This window comes from Theobroma cacao, chromosome 10 (genome assembly GCF_000208745.1).
Source record: "Theobroma cacao cultivar B97-61/B2 chromosome 10, Criollo_cocoa_genome_V2, whole genome shotgun sequence".
Taxonomy (NCBI): Eukaryota; Viridiplantae; Streptophyta; class Magnoliopsida; order Malvales; family Malvaceae; genus Theobroma; species Theobroma cacao.
In genome coordinates, this window is record NC_030859.1 from 9,622,768 (window position 1) to 9,637,761 (window position 14,994).

The window sequence follows — 14,994 nt, forward strand, 5'->3', positions numbered from 1 at the left end:
AGACAAGTATACAACATGTATACAGTAAATTTACAATAGCTATAACACAATAAACCACCTCAATAATGAATTCATCGATGTCTTAATCAAAATCACCATATTAAACAATCACTACTTAATGCTTAGTCTAAATCACCACCTTAGACATTCATATCATAATACTTAGTCTAAATCACCACATTAGACATTCAATCAAGTAAAATGGAGCTCTAACCAAGGACAATCAAATCACTTAGTGACATCACACTGAAACCAAATAGTCCATTACTCTATAGTCGACAACAATTCATAAAAAGAGTCCATTACTCTATAGTCGACAACAATTCATAAAAAGGGTAATACTTCATTAGCTACCAATCCAGCGAGTCCTTAAGAAATTCTCAACTGGCTCAAGTTACCTCTCATTATGTACAATGGCTAATGTTCCTTGCCACTAGCTACAAGACCTTATACCTATAGGCTCCAACAACCACAATACACAATTCAACATATAATGGATAATAATCCAAGGAACAACATAATTCATCGATATAAATAATTGCAATCTTTAGTCAAACAACGATGACTACATTTACAATGCACCCAAGCATTTAACTCATTGGTGGATGCCTGATCCCCTACTTGAAGAGTAGGGTTCGAATCCCCTTTCCCAAAAAACAAAAAAAAAACATGACTACATTCACAATAAGCATCGTGGCATCAATAAAGAGAAAACATTTATCATGCATCTTTAAAAATCCATCCGTCACACACCAACCATTCACAAATGAGATGTTGAGGTATAAACACATTGAAAGGCTTGTTCCCCATTTTCAAATACCATATAGTAGACTATATATAGCTAGTCTATAGTTTTCGCAAATATCCTTGGAAACATTTGTTCACCACACAAACATAGTCAAAACTTATTTATATGCAAGGCAAAAGGATTGACATGCTTAATTATATCAAAAATAATTAAAAATACTACATCCACCCACCTCAATGAAACATGTCTTGCTCTCTTGCACCTTTTGTCAAACACTCACTTTCCCTACAACTTTAAATCTTCTTCAAAAAACCTAACACAATGTTTCCAACATTAATACGTGGTCTTTCTAAGCTAATAATTACTAAATCATTCCTCAAAAATTTCCAACAATGCTTAATCCAAAATCTTAGCATCTAATCCAACCTCTAACTTGAGGATTTAAATCAACTATAGGCTAGAGTTAGATCAACTTTACCTTGGTGAGTTAGAGAACCTTAAAAGCAACTCAAAATCCTAGATTTCTAGACTAAAACAAATTTCAGCAACCTTAAAAGAAACCAAGTTTTTGTCTTTTTAGGAAAAGTCTGACAGTTTAAAGGTTTTAAATGAAGGGTGAAACGACCAAAACACCCTTTTTTTCCAGTCTAAACATCATCTATCATCAGATTGAGCCTATATATCAATAAATTTGGTCATCTATCATCTATCGATAGATGTTCATCATATTTTGAATTTTTGGGTTTCTGGGTTGATCTATCGATACATGATAAACATGTATCGATAGATACACTCCAAAATGCAATTTTAAGTCCAAAAAAATCAATCCTTTTGACCCAAAAGACTCCAACTCTGAAATACACTTTTATGTTCAATAAAATATACATTTCTAAAGTTAAAATGCTTTTATAATCACATTTAGAAACATTAAATCACTAGCTCACCAAATTAGGTTATGATTCTAACCTTTATCTAAGAATGGGGTTCCACAACATTGGAAAATGGCACTGTGCCCCTTGATGGTGAGAGGGAAATATCACTATCCCACATTTAGGAATGTTACAAGTCCCTTAATAGTGAAGGGGAAATATTATTATCCCATGGTTGAGTGGTCCCACCTAATAACCTGATTCTTTTGGTAGGGAAGGGGAAATATCACTATCCCATGATTAGTAAGTCCCATGGAAAGGTATGGAAACTGTGTAAGTGTACTCCAATCATGCTATTGTTGAATTCTAAGAGAAATGACAAGTTTGAGCTTAGGAATGAAATGATGTAAACCTGTCTCTGGTAGTTAAAAACTACAGAAATATGCAAAACTACGAATAAAGTATCCATACCTTTGAAGAAGGTACCTAAACTTGTTACTCAAAATGAGTAACTAAGGTATTCTAGATCAAACGTATCAATACCTCTAGTAAAGGTATCAAGACTTGTGCTCTGTTTTTGGATAAATGATTGTTTATGGTTGGTTTGTTTATGGGAATGCCTTCCCACTTGTATTTAACACTCAACTAAGTATGAAAAAGATGGTTTTCAATGGACATAACTGTTTTACAAGAGAGATATTACTATTGCATCATGGATTTGATGATTTTGATCTAAATTGTATGATTTTAGAGAAAGAAGAGCATTGTTTATAAACTCTCTCTCTCCTATTGCTTGTTCCCCTCAAACATCCCTTACTAAGTTATACTCACTGTTTTAAATTACATGTTTTCAGATTTGAAGGTAGTTGGGTTGTAGATACTTTAAGGGGATCCTTGTACATCTTTTGGTAGCTTCAAAACCATGGCATTCAATAGTTATCTCCTCACCCAAAGTGACTTCGCTAGTCGTCTGGTCATTTAGTTATCAGGTTTTGTGTATATATGTGTGGGTTGTTATATATGTGTGAGTGTTTAGTACACTATGATGTAGCCACAAAATGGAGAATGATAAATGATTTTGTATATGACATGAGTGAGTACATGATGGATGCTTATAGAACATAACTGTGATAAGTGCAAAGATAAGAAATGAAATGTGGGTGTTTATCCATTGACTGGGTGCCCTTATGAGGGCTTATACAAGTGATATGTGTTTAAGGCTTGCATGAGTTAGAGGGCTACGTCCATTTGGCCTTAACACCAATCACGACTTGAGATTGGGTCATGATAGTGCATGACATTGATTCTTCTAAAGATTAATATATCATAATTTTCTATAATCAATTTTTTAAAATTTTCTTAAGTTATTTTAAATGAATAATATTCACTATTAATTGTTGGCACCACTCAATCATGTACCAAAAAGAAGAAAAAACTTTACACTTGTAATTACTCCATTTCAAACCAATTGATTTTTTTAGAAAAATAAAAACCAGTTGATGTTACATCAATATCTTTGTTTACCAATGTTAAATACAAAAAATATATAATTAAAAAAATTATTTCATTATATAAAAAGCTTATTTTTTAAAAAAAAAATAACCTATGGAGTTGAATATTTAGTTCATGTTGAAATGGTTACATCTAATGTAAAATCTAAAATTACATCAAACCCACTCGAACTCGACTTAAATTTGAAATAATTCGAATTAAGAATAACTCAAACTCAAAATAATCCGAACTAGAATGATTCAACCCGAACTAGTTCAATTACCACCTCACCTCTCCTTAAAAGACAAAAACGAAACATAGTTGAGCCACGAATTAACATCAATGTCATTCAACCATGTGATTTCACATTGTACTAATTTCTTTTCACTTAATCAAGATTGTTGCCCACTTCTATTTGTAGATATATGTAGATTTCTTAAGTAAGCAGTTACTTCACTTTGGACATTTCCTCATTCAAGACGAGCAAATGTCAGTAACCAATTATTCTTTAGCTGTGAAATTTAGCAGAGTTTAGTGTTCAAGATAGATACAAGAGACTGAAAATGTCTCAAATGGTAAAGAATGTTTACCAAAAGATTGGTGGGCATGCAATGCATAAAGGTTTGAGTAGAGATATTGTCAAAGGAAAGCAAGTTGTGCATTGTGAGCAGTCTTGGGATTCCGTTGCTTTCTTTGGAATTTAGTGAAAAGGAAGCAAGTGATCATGAAAGAGAGAGAGAGAGAGTTTTAAAGCAAAAGCAAAAAACAAGAGAGGGGATTGGTGCATACAAAAAGGGTAGACATAAGCCCTGTTGAAGTGGGCTAGATGCTGCTTGTAACCTGATCCTGTTGGGATAATTATGCAGAAAATGAAGAACTTGGGAAGCATGGGCAGCAGTGGGAGGTCGTCAATGGAAGAAAATATTGAGGATGAGGAGATTTCTAGATTGGCAATCTCCACATTTCAAGCTAGGGAAGAAGAGATTGAAAGGAAAAAGATGGAAGTGAAAGAGAAAGTTGAGATCCAGCTGGGTCGTGCTGAGGAGGAAACAAGGCGCTTGTCAATGATTTGGGAAGTAAGTTTCCATAAAACAGCCAAGACCCTATTTGCATGAATGCATCCGGAAAGGATTTTGTTTTGATATCGTAACCAATCATCTTGATTTGGTTTCGAATGTTTTCTTAGGAACTTGAGGTGCTGTCTGATCCACTAAGGAAAGAAGTTGCCATGGTACGAAAGAAGATTGACATGGCTAACAGGGAGCTAAAGCCTCTTGGACAGAGCTGCCAGAAGAAGGTGCATCATTTTCCTTTTTCTTTTCTATATATATTTCACTCGAACTAGAGCTGTATATTTAATAAAACTGAAAAGCATGAAGATTCAATGCACCACGCAAGTTAGATTTCTGCTTGGGTGCAGGAGAAAGAATATAAAGAAGCCCTGGAAGCTTTCAACGAAAAGAACAAAGAAAAGGCACAGCTGGTTACTACTTTAATGGAGGTGATGAGAAACATTCATACTTTTCCTTCAAATGTTTCCTTTTCTTTGCCTTTTACTTCATTACATTTTTCCTTTAAACTTTTTTTGGCCATGTTTTCTCAACAGATGCTGACTGAAAGCGAGAGGCTGAGAATGAAGAAGCTGGAGGAGCTCAGTAAGAACATTGAATCAATACCGTAGATCCATGTCCTTACCCTGAGCATTTATTATTGTATTTTAGACATTTATTTTCATGGATTTTTAAGTTAGTTTACCTCTATGGTCTACATCTGAAACCAAGTACATGGCAAATAAATATTATCAGTGCAGCTCAATTAGCTGTGGACAAACGCATTAGGCTTCCAGGCTCCAGACCATCATTAGCACTTAACTTTTCTGATGAGTACCATTCTCCAATTTCTATGCTATAATGACTCCAGTGTCCTGTCACTGCCGCATGAATAATTAAGCAATTTCCTCGTATTGAAAGTTTAAGGATCTTGGGGTGTTGAAACCCTAATGTCATCGATTTCCATTATGCTGTTCGCCATATAGCTCCACAATTACAGCTATATCGTGCAGTTCCAAGATGATGGCATATAGTTTACCTTGAAATTCCATGCTAGATATAAAGGTCTGAGGATGCAGAAGAAAAACAAAAAAAAGGAAAAGTGCATTCTTCACAAGAATTCAAGCACAACTCATTCTTACACAAATTTATAGCTGTAATAGGTTCATAAATGACACAATACTGTATGCTGTAACACACTTGAGCTGTAATAGGTTCATAAATGACACAATACTGTATGCCATAACATACTTAACAGCTTACCACCAAACCAGCAAGCATGGTCTATAATGGTAAGAAACACACATAAAGGTTTCTCAGGTCTTCACATGGATGAGCATATCATTTGAACTAAATTTGCACAACAAACTGATAATGCTTAAAGCCAGTAACTGGCAGAGAGCAAACCCTGACAAACTTTTATCGTGAGGATAGAGAAAAGCCTCATAGAAACCTTTTACTTCATTTCTCAAAATCAAAAAGGGTGTTGTTCTGATCTTGATTTTTGGCCAAAGGTGTTCTACTCGGGTAGAAGCTTTTTGTATTCTGCTAGCAGTTTCGGAATATCATCCATTCGTAGCTGAAAATAAGAGAACAGTGAAATTGAAAGGAATGCCAACAGGTGATGCAGTAAACAAATATAGGTTAGAGCATGAAGAATAATACAAATATGATACGTGTCCAGTTAAGTGAAAAGTAGTTCCAATAATAACAGTCAGTTAGCTCATTTATTACCTGAATAATTGATAAATTAATCATTAGATTGCTCTATAGATAATTGTATAATGAAAAGTCAAGTGCTGACTTCACATGATTCACAAACAAGTCAACCAGCAGGTGAATATTTGGGATTAGGGAATGTTTCAAATATCAAAAGGAAATGCCATGCTTTCAATCAATCAGCCATTCACATATTTTGAACCAGTTATCTGGTAACTACAAAATTTGAAGCTGTAATCATTGCAAGTGATAAACTCTAAGCAGAAAAAAAATGTTACTTCTTCCATAACAATGTCTAGAAAGACAATTTGTTTTCCTCAATTGTGTACCAAACAGAAAAGCAGTTTAAGATTCTCAAAAGTTGGTGCAAAAGCAGCCATAAATGAGAAATACTATACTGGATCTACGTATATATATATATATATGAATCATACCTGAGAAACATTGTTCAAATGGTAAAACTTGTGAGCTTCCTTTCCTGATAACCATGACTCAATGTGCTGAAAATCAGATCCATTATTTGCTCTACCATGTGGACGATCACAAAACCACCAAGAAAATGACTTATAGTTAGAAGCATAAAGAATAAAAACAAGTAGGACATTTCATAGAGATTTACACATATATGTATTTTCATTTATTTAATCTTCATAAGCAAAAAGTGGTATTAACATGGAAAGTAAATGAGTAACATTTTATTAGGTCTTAAAATGGTAAAATGAAAATTAAGTTGAAACTTTATCACATTTTTCCCTCGATTGAATGACTACAAAAATGTAAAATGATTTAAACACATTAACTAAGAGATTGTCCTAATTTTGGGCTATCACTACCAGATTGATTAACATTGAAGATATTTCAGAGTAATACATCTCATCCAAATCTGTTAAATAACTAACAGGTGTACTTAGTTCTTCAAGTTTACACTTGACTATTTTGAGATTTTCATACAATAATTTTGTAGATTAACTGCAATTTACAAAAACATTATACATTTCCGTCAAAAAATTTAACAGGCTTGACCAGAAAGTTTGAATTGCATATATTTGAAAAAAGTATGGGCACATTTGACATGTTGGATGATGAAGAGAATAGAACAAGCTTAGATTAGAAAAAATAGAGGATAACACTGATGATTCTTAACGGTCACAGGCTTTCCATCAAACACTTTCTGGGCATTTACAATTGGTGCCACGTGCATTCTAACGCAAAGTTTTCATTCCTCCTTGCCCCCCATCATGAAACTGAAACTCAACACAATTAAGGATTCGAATTTTCCACCATTAGTTGAGGGAATACCCCCAAAAGTGAACTGGCGCAAGAAGGAACCCATCGTGACTAACGATTGGCAGCACCCAGAAACAATACCACAAGAAGAAAACTTCACGGTCTTTGTGGGGAATCTCCCCCCAAAAACCTCTTCTTGATGGCTAAGGATAATTTTCGAGAAACATGGAGATATTTCCAATGTTTTCATTCCGCATAAGCTCTCCACTAATGGAAAAGCCTTCGCCTTTGTTAGTTTTCAATCAGAAACAGCGGCTCAGAATGCAAACAAAAGCTTACAAGGTGTTTGGTTTTTCAATAGCAAATTAGGAGTCTACCTGGCCAAGAACAATCAACGCCAATCGCAATGGTGGCGGAGAGACAAAGCACCAATCTCAGATTCAATTGGTACTCTGACAAACACAAGCTCACATAGAACTTATTGGCAGAAAAGGGGGGCCACTCAAACATCAGACCCACCTGCAGTTTTTACAAGGGGCAAGGCTTCCACGAGCCATAGCAATGGAAAAGATGAATCAATTGATGCACAATATCAATGCAGTGATCAAACAAAGGCAGGTCAAGACCCTGGTATGAACGATGTAAAAGGAAAATCTTATTTACAAGCTCTGATTGGTGCAACAAATAAGCAGACGAGCACCACCCCACCACTGCCACTGAGCCCATCAAGCCTTAGGCTCTGTTCTGGTCATATTGAAGGTGAAACATTACATTAGCTTGAAACCAGTCTGGTTGGTGTTTGTAAAAATGCCTGTGAACCTGAAACAGTTGCAAAATTGATTCATGAGGAAGGCACAAAGGGGATATCCATCAGAAGAGTACTTGGTTTTCATTACTTTAATCTCCATTGATGACAAATCAAAATTTGAAGAAGGGCAGATAGATAATTGGTCATGGCTTGAGAAGTGGTTTTGCAAGATAGAAATAAGGACTCCAAATTCGGGCATCAAAGCTAGAAGATGTTGGCTATCATGCTCTGGCATACCCATCCATGCCTGGAACATGTATTCCTTTTACAATATAGCACAGATGTGCGGAGATTTCATACGTCTAGGCAATGACACAATGAAGTTGGAGTCCTTTGAAAGAGCTGCAATGCTGATCATCCCCTCTTCTTTACAAACAATTGACGAATGTATTCATCTGACTCTGGGAATTCAAATTTACTTGATTAATGTGCAGGAATTTTCTCCAGACTGTGTTGTGAATTATCCAGAATGGTCTCAATGGAAAGACTACGAATCCTCATATGACCCTTCCTCTGATGATGGTACTTCAATGGCTAAGGCTGCTAGTCCAATAGGTGGGGTGGATGAGCACAATTGCAACAAACTCTCAGACAAAGCACCTTGGGTGATGGAAGTGGACATAGGACCTGGTGATGAAGAACGAATTTGTGGGCCTTCAACTTCAGCCAATGAATACAAAAGTATGCCTGCGCAAGAGCGGAAAGCTCTCCTAGCACGACAAAATGCTATGGAGTTCAGCTCAAATACAAACCACGAGGCCACTAACCCAGTTTTCACAACCTTGGACTCCATAAGCTCAACTTGGCATGTTGATAACCCAAAAGTCTGTAGCTTGCATTTGGAAGTAAGACCATGTTCATCAGCTACACAATCAGTAAATCACAACCCAAGTCAAATTGCAACTAGGACTGACATTGAGCCATTGAGCCAATGGTTTAATCGGAGTCTCATTAGCAGAGTGACATGCAGCCCCATTTAGCAGAAATAGAATGTGTTTCCAATGACTCAGACCAATCTCCTTCAGATGAGAAAAGTGAGGACTTAGATGGGAATGAGAAGATTTGCTTGGCCAATTTGTTTGAAGATAGGGTTATTGCTAAAGCCAGTAGGAGTTTTAAGAAACTACGTAAGAAGGGAATCAAGGGCCTCAGCAAGAAAGTCTCAACTAAGGTTCCATTATCTGATGATGATATAAATCATAGGAACGAAGTTCTTACGACAAAGGCTCATGATGTGTGGAATATGGGCGTACAGCTTAGGCTCAAGCCAAATTGTTCTGAAGGGCATATAGTGGACAAAATCAAACGAATGAAAACAAGATCCCAGACAAGGAAGAGGTAATTTTCGTGTTTGCACTTGGACGAACCACTAATGGTTTCTGTAAATAATTTTGATCTGAGTTTGAGTATAGTCGGTGAACTCTATATAACTATGTTCATACAGCTCTGCACATATTAGATGCACACAAATTGGTTGCTAATATTGTCTTTAGATTTGGTTTTGGCTACCTATCATGGGTTATGGCTAGTAAAATGGGGCCCTTTCTGGTAATATCTGACTCAATGAGATCAGTATTGAACAAGTTAAAGCATCTTCAATATGGTCAATGATTCGGTGATTTGATGATTAGGCTTGACATGGCTTAATGTTGCCTTTGATGCCTCAGCTTGATGTTGTGGGTCTCTTGGTGTTCTATATAAGATCTTCGTGATGTTTTGTTTCTGATTTTGTTTCTTGATTATATGGTGAATTGCTCTTATGCATGAATTAATCTCTGGACCCTCTGCCACCAGTTTTAGTTTACTGCTCTTTCATTTTCAGCTCGTTGATGTCTTATTCCAATTTCCATCCATCTCAATTGAAACTACTTTGGAGTTTTGTGGTTATGCAGGGAAGGCACTCTATCTAATGGATTATGGTGTTTTGTGGTTGATGACTTTTTGACTGGTGGCAGTCTCTCTTTATGGTGGTCCTTGTGTCATGTGTTCAATTTCTTGTATGACTAGTTGTGCTCAATGTTGGGTATGTGTTTGTTTTCAACTTTTGTATTACCAGTTAGATATGTTGTTGAGCGTTGATTGTGTAAAGTCAGTCATGTATCAAGAGTCTGTTCTATTCAAGCAGGTCCTTGACCTGTTCCTTCTAACTTTCTAGTTCTCACCAGAATTGTATCCAATTCGGATTATCAATAAAAACCTTATTTTGACTGAGCAAAAAAAGAAAGACTAATGATTCTTGAAGCCGAGGCGTTGTAAAGAAACCTGAGCGTTATGAAAGACACCAATCGTGGCGAGGTTGAAAACCCCACTAAAGTGTATCACCAATCTTGGCAAGGTTGAAAACCCCACTAAGGTGAAAAATAGCCAAAATCCCACTTTGGTTGGCTAGACCAAAGATACTAAAACCTTTTACTCTTTAAAAAAAGCCTACAAAAATAAGCACTCTTGCTTAAGAAAATATTATTTATTAACTCTCAACTTGAATGTGAATAATAACTAAGCCAAAGGATCCTATTTATAGTATATAGGCCCACATCCTAATAAAACTCTACTTCTAGTTGTCTAATACAATTAGAATAATTAACAAAAGATTTAAATAAAATAGATGTTCTATTCCTAAACAGAACATGACTATCCTAATTAAATACTAATTCTTAAAAGTATTAAAATAAAAATAAGAAAAGAATCCTAATCTAAATAGAATAAAGAAAATAAATCTTAAATCAACTAAAATTAGCAAAAGCTAAATTAAATAAAATACAATCTTAGACGCTCCTGCGTCAATTCTTGTCCTACATTACGTTTGGTGAACACAGGATTCAGAACAGAATATGATTCCTACTTATTATGTTTAGTATAGACAAGGGTTCATTAATATTTTAATAGCATATGATTGTAATTTTCAGATTAATTTTTTCTGGTCCCACCATACCCATCCCAGGATTCATATCCAAGACTCTATATTGAGTCTCCAGCTTTTAACAACTGGAGTGACTTTAGAAGAAGTGAAGAGATGCTAACAAAAATCTTAGCATCTAAACTAGTATTATCCCACATAGGTTCGGTGAAGAGTTTATTCTAAATCAATATTCAGTTTTAAGCCTGTCCACTTGCTAATTGGTTACATCAGACGCCTAGCATAATATCAAAACACAAACTATTTGTTGACCCCATTTGTTGTTTGTTACCCCATTTTCATAGGCCATGTTATCGTTCAATCAGGCCTATAAATATAAGGGTGGTGTTAAGTAGCATCATCCCACATTGGTATAGATCGGAATTTTTGTTACTTATTATTGAGATTGGATCTCTACTAATGTCGATTGATTTAAATTGGATGATTAAATATGGATATAAAAGAAAAGGAAACCAATAAAAACACACCAAAGTCATCAACATCATGAAAGCGTCATCATGACAGCAACCTTAATTCTTAAGAGATACTCCCAAGCGTCTTGGCTATTTACTCCATTCTCTTCACAACTTACTAAGCAACTTCAAAATTCCACTCATTTTGCCATTTGAACCTAGTTTAACATCTTCTCCCCACCAATCATCTTGAGTCTACCAGTCTTTAGCCTAGCCCATAACCCTATTACTCTTCTTTCTCGTTTGACATAGCATTGGAGCAAAGTAGCTCTTTTGTTACCCTTCTAACTGTTTTTCAGTTTCCTAATTATCATCAATTTTTCATTTTATTCTCCACTTACTGAAAAACAATACCTAACTTTTGCGTTGAGCTCATATTCCGCATGAACAATGATCTTTAACTTGATAATATCCCTAAGATGAGTTGCAGACTATCTTCAGTTTAATAAGCAAATAATTTTTATATAAAGCCGAGAAGGGAAGACATTAAAAATAAAATTAGAATTTAAAAAAATATCAAAAGCTTCAAACAAGCAGAGTTGAAAATTTCGAAAAACAAGCAAAGAAATTGTTTTTCTTTAGGAACTATAGCAATCTGTTATAACTAAATGCTTTTGTACATATAATACTGCTAGCTCAAAGTCTTACAGGTGATGACGAGTAACCAGCCGTTGGTAATCACGAAGCAAAGGTCCAAGCTCCTTCAGTGGTATTGAACTTGGTGTAGAGTTCCGCCAGTGACCACGGAGCACCTCAATTGTCTGTTTATTCCACCATAAGAAATATTATTAACAGAACATACCCAGAAAGAAAACAATCAAATATTTCAAAAATACCTGACTAACCAAACCCTGTTCATTATTAGAAACTTTTTCTCCAATCAACTTCGATCCTAGTTCAATGAATTCTTTGTCATCTGACTCATCTATTATCTGAAGCCCAGGACCAGAGAGTGAAACTGAAACTCCCAGCCTTCTTTGCAATTCAGTAATGGCATCATCTTCTCTTTGGCTTTCCTGTGGAAGATATAGAAACATCAGATAGTACCAAACTAGCAGCAGTTTGAATGGCAAATTACCTTAGAGGTGAGCTGAAAAATTAGCTTTGAATCAAACTATGTTTACAATGGACAGTGAACACATCTTCCATGGACTTCAAAAATGTCAATGGAAGTTAAAATAAAATATCAAGCTTTAAAATATTATTAATCTGTTAATTCACCAATAAGTGCTTTTAAAAGTTTAAAACCTAGCAACCATGTACGACCAATACTCCACAGTAACAAATTATGATTTCTCCTATAAACAACTACATTCTACAAGATCAATTTCATTTAACTGTGAATATTTATTTTTTAGACAAGATGGCTTAATTGTCCATCCCACTTGTGCTATTTTATATGTGAAACAAGATAAAGTTTAACATGACCTTGGAAGACATAATTTTCCAATTGAATCTTCAACAAGTTGAGGAAAGGGCCATGAGCTCCTAGATCACTGGCTAAATTTTAAAAGGGTATAAACAAAATAAACAAGTGGAGCATTGCCAGATGAATTTGCAACAATACCTTGAAAGCAGATTGGATATTATCATTTGCCACTGCCATGCCCTTGTGAGGGAGATTTTTTGGTGGGGGCTCAATGAACCACTTTGCAATTGGGTCCTCTATAAGGAGGAGACAAAGCAAAAGCATTTTAAACATGTTAAAATTATGTATGAAATTGGGGCATGGAATTTAAAGAGACAACAAAATGCATGTGATGAAGAAGTTAAAGGCCACTTCTTGCAGTATATGGAAGCCCACGTTTTATATATTTCATTTCTTTTCTCAGCCATTTTTCCACACATTGGAATAAGGTTGCAACAACTTCCTGTCACTTAAGAATAGCCAAATGATACAAAAGTATACTAGTTGAAAGTGAATTTAGTACCTTCAGGAACCAACCACCATATATCCCCATATGTTAATTTGCCATCAAAGCCGCCAAATAACAGATAGCGAGAACCTATATGAGACAGAGAATGGTATGCTCGAGCAGCAGGGGGTTCATTTCCAATAGGTAAGCGCTTCCACTGTGCAGACACTAGTTTTGGGGAAATTGAACCAATAGTTAGAACCAAATAAAGCACATAAATCACTAGGCATGAGTAAGGATGGGCCTCATAATTTTGTAAAACAATACTGTGTTAAACAGTTGAGGCAATTGTCAAGAAAAACAATAAAGAAGATGAGAAGATCAACTGATGCGGTAATAACAAAATAGCGTACTAAAATAAGATTAATTCCACATCTTCTGATAAGGGCTGCAAGGCTATAAGTCTTGTTTTGTAGGCTTAAGTTATGGGAAGCTGAGATATTAAGCACAAACATTCTTGCATACAAATTCAACATATTACACCCAAAACCTTTATGTGTTTAACCAATCACTGATTAAAGTCCATTATTGTATTAGGTCAAACTTTGTATCTACCAATAATCAGGAGTTTCAACTGTAGCTTACATCATTGTGGAACTGGAGAGACAATGTGCTTCAAAAATGTTCAATCTGAATACATCAAGCACTATTCTTCCACTTTAAGGCCCTTCCACATAAAACTATAGAAATCCTTCTTTCTGTCCTTTCCTCTTTCATTTTGTTTTTCTCTTTTCTTTTTTCTTTCCTTCTGTATGGCGGGGCCTGCTGGGAGGGTTTGGTATATGTTTAGATGTGCAATAATGGTACCACTTGAGACAACCATGATCCAAAAAATCCATGAGGTATTTAACTCTTTCCACCGATTTGTCAAAATACACAGACTAGAATAAACTAGAAAGAATGTAGAAAACTCTAATACATGAAGCTGCAACATTCAATGTATTTGAGAAAACCAGAAGTACTCACATCTGTCCAAAACAATGCAATCATTGTAATAAATATCATAACGACTCAACCAACCACCAGTTCCATGTCCTCCAAATAACAAGAGCTGCAATGATGGGAAAAAATAAGTCACAAAGCAAATGACGGAAACTTGAGCATTAGAATAATGATAATAATAATAATAATAATAATAATAATAATAATAATATAACAATGCCAAAGACACTCAATCCTTAAGGTTCAGCCTTCCAAAAACTTTGAAGACGCACACAGACATTATAAATACTTAAACAAAAAATCTTGACTAAGAAGGGGCAATTTAATAAGATGGCATGGATACAGGATTAAGATTTCAAAACAGTAGTTTGTTAAAATGTTCTTATTAGGAAATATTTCTTAAACTTATATACAAGAAAAAACTAAATTTTTTCCTTCCCACTCTGTCGAGTCGACCATAAGGATCATATATTATGCCATGTGCTCTAAACCAGATCCACAGGAAGATAGGTAAAAGGTCAGTTTATAGATTTTGTTCATGTCCTGTTTGGTCTTCCTATCCCTCTCTTAAAATAGGTATCCTCCATTAAATCACATTCTCTTGGGGTCATTTATAGATCTTTATTTCACATGCCCCAACCACCTACCATAATTTTTTTTTTTTTTTGGTATGTTGATACTTTGTTGCCCAATATTCAATCTCATAAACACTGCTGAACAGCAAGGTTCAATGATATCATTAGGGAACCTAGAGCGGCTGGCCGGGCCCATGGACCCCACTTTACTTTCAAAATTTTGGTATTAGATGTATAACTCTTAAATAAAAAGGGTAAAATTTGTTTTTGCCCACCCACAC

At 35.3% G+C, this 14,994-nt stretch overlaps 2 protein-coding genes across 6 annotated transcripts in view; one reads left to right on the forward strand and one right to left on the reverse strand.

Moving 5' to 3' along the window:
- On the forward strand, positions 3,863 to 5,071 carry LOC18586712. 2 transcript variants are annotated; one of them, XM_007010225.2, is made up of 4 exons: positions 3,863 to 4,184; positions 4,295 to 4,405; positions 4,488 to 4,609; positions 4,715 to 5,071. In XM_007010225.2, the coding sequence occupies exons 1-3, from the start codon at positions 3,969 to 3,971 to the stop codon at positions 4,602 to 4,604; spliced, it is 444 nt and encodes a 147-aa protein (XP_007010287.1). In that variant the 5' UTR covers positions 3,863 to 3,968; the 3' UTR covers positions 4,605 to 4,609; positions 4,715 to 5,071. The 2 variants fall into 2 exon arrangements, with proteins under 2 accessions (XP_007010287.1, XP_007010286.1); XM_007010224.2 differs by having other exon boundaries at positions 3,865 to 4,184; positions 4,529 to 4,609; positions 4,715 to 4,991.
- The window catches only part of LOC18586713 (acyl-CoA-binding domain-containing protein 5), a 14,687-nt gene continuing 4,933 nt past the window's right edge, over positions 5,241 to 14,994 (reverse strand). For 2 of the 4 annotated variants that reach the window (XM_007010226.2, XM_018128955.1), the window contains 7 exons: positions 14,163 to 14,247; positions 13,212 to 13,364; positions 12,848 to 12,945; positions 12,117 to 12,296; positions 11,929 to 12,041; positions 6,311 to 6,401; positions 5,241 to 5,736 (listed from right to left, as the gene is read on the reverse strand). In XM_007010226.2, the coding sequence (XP_007010288.1) occupies positions 5,677 to 5,736; positions 6,311 to 6,401; positions 11,929 to 12,041; positions 12,117 to 12,296; positions 12,848 to 12,945; positions 13,212 to 13,364; positions 14,163 to 14,247 (780 nt within the window). In that variant the 3' untranslated portion in view covers positions 5,241 to 5,676. Of the gene's footprint in view, positions 5,737 to 6,310; positions 6,402 to 7,561; positions 7,923 to 11,928; positions 12,042 to 12,116; positions 12,297 to 12,847; positions 12,946 to 13,211; positions 13,365 to 14,162; positions 14,248 to 14,994 lie in introns of those variants that run through there. The other 2 variants (XM_018128954.1, XM_007010227.2) reach the window with 2 other exon arrangements.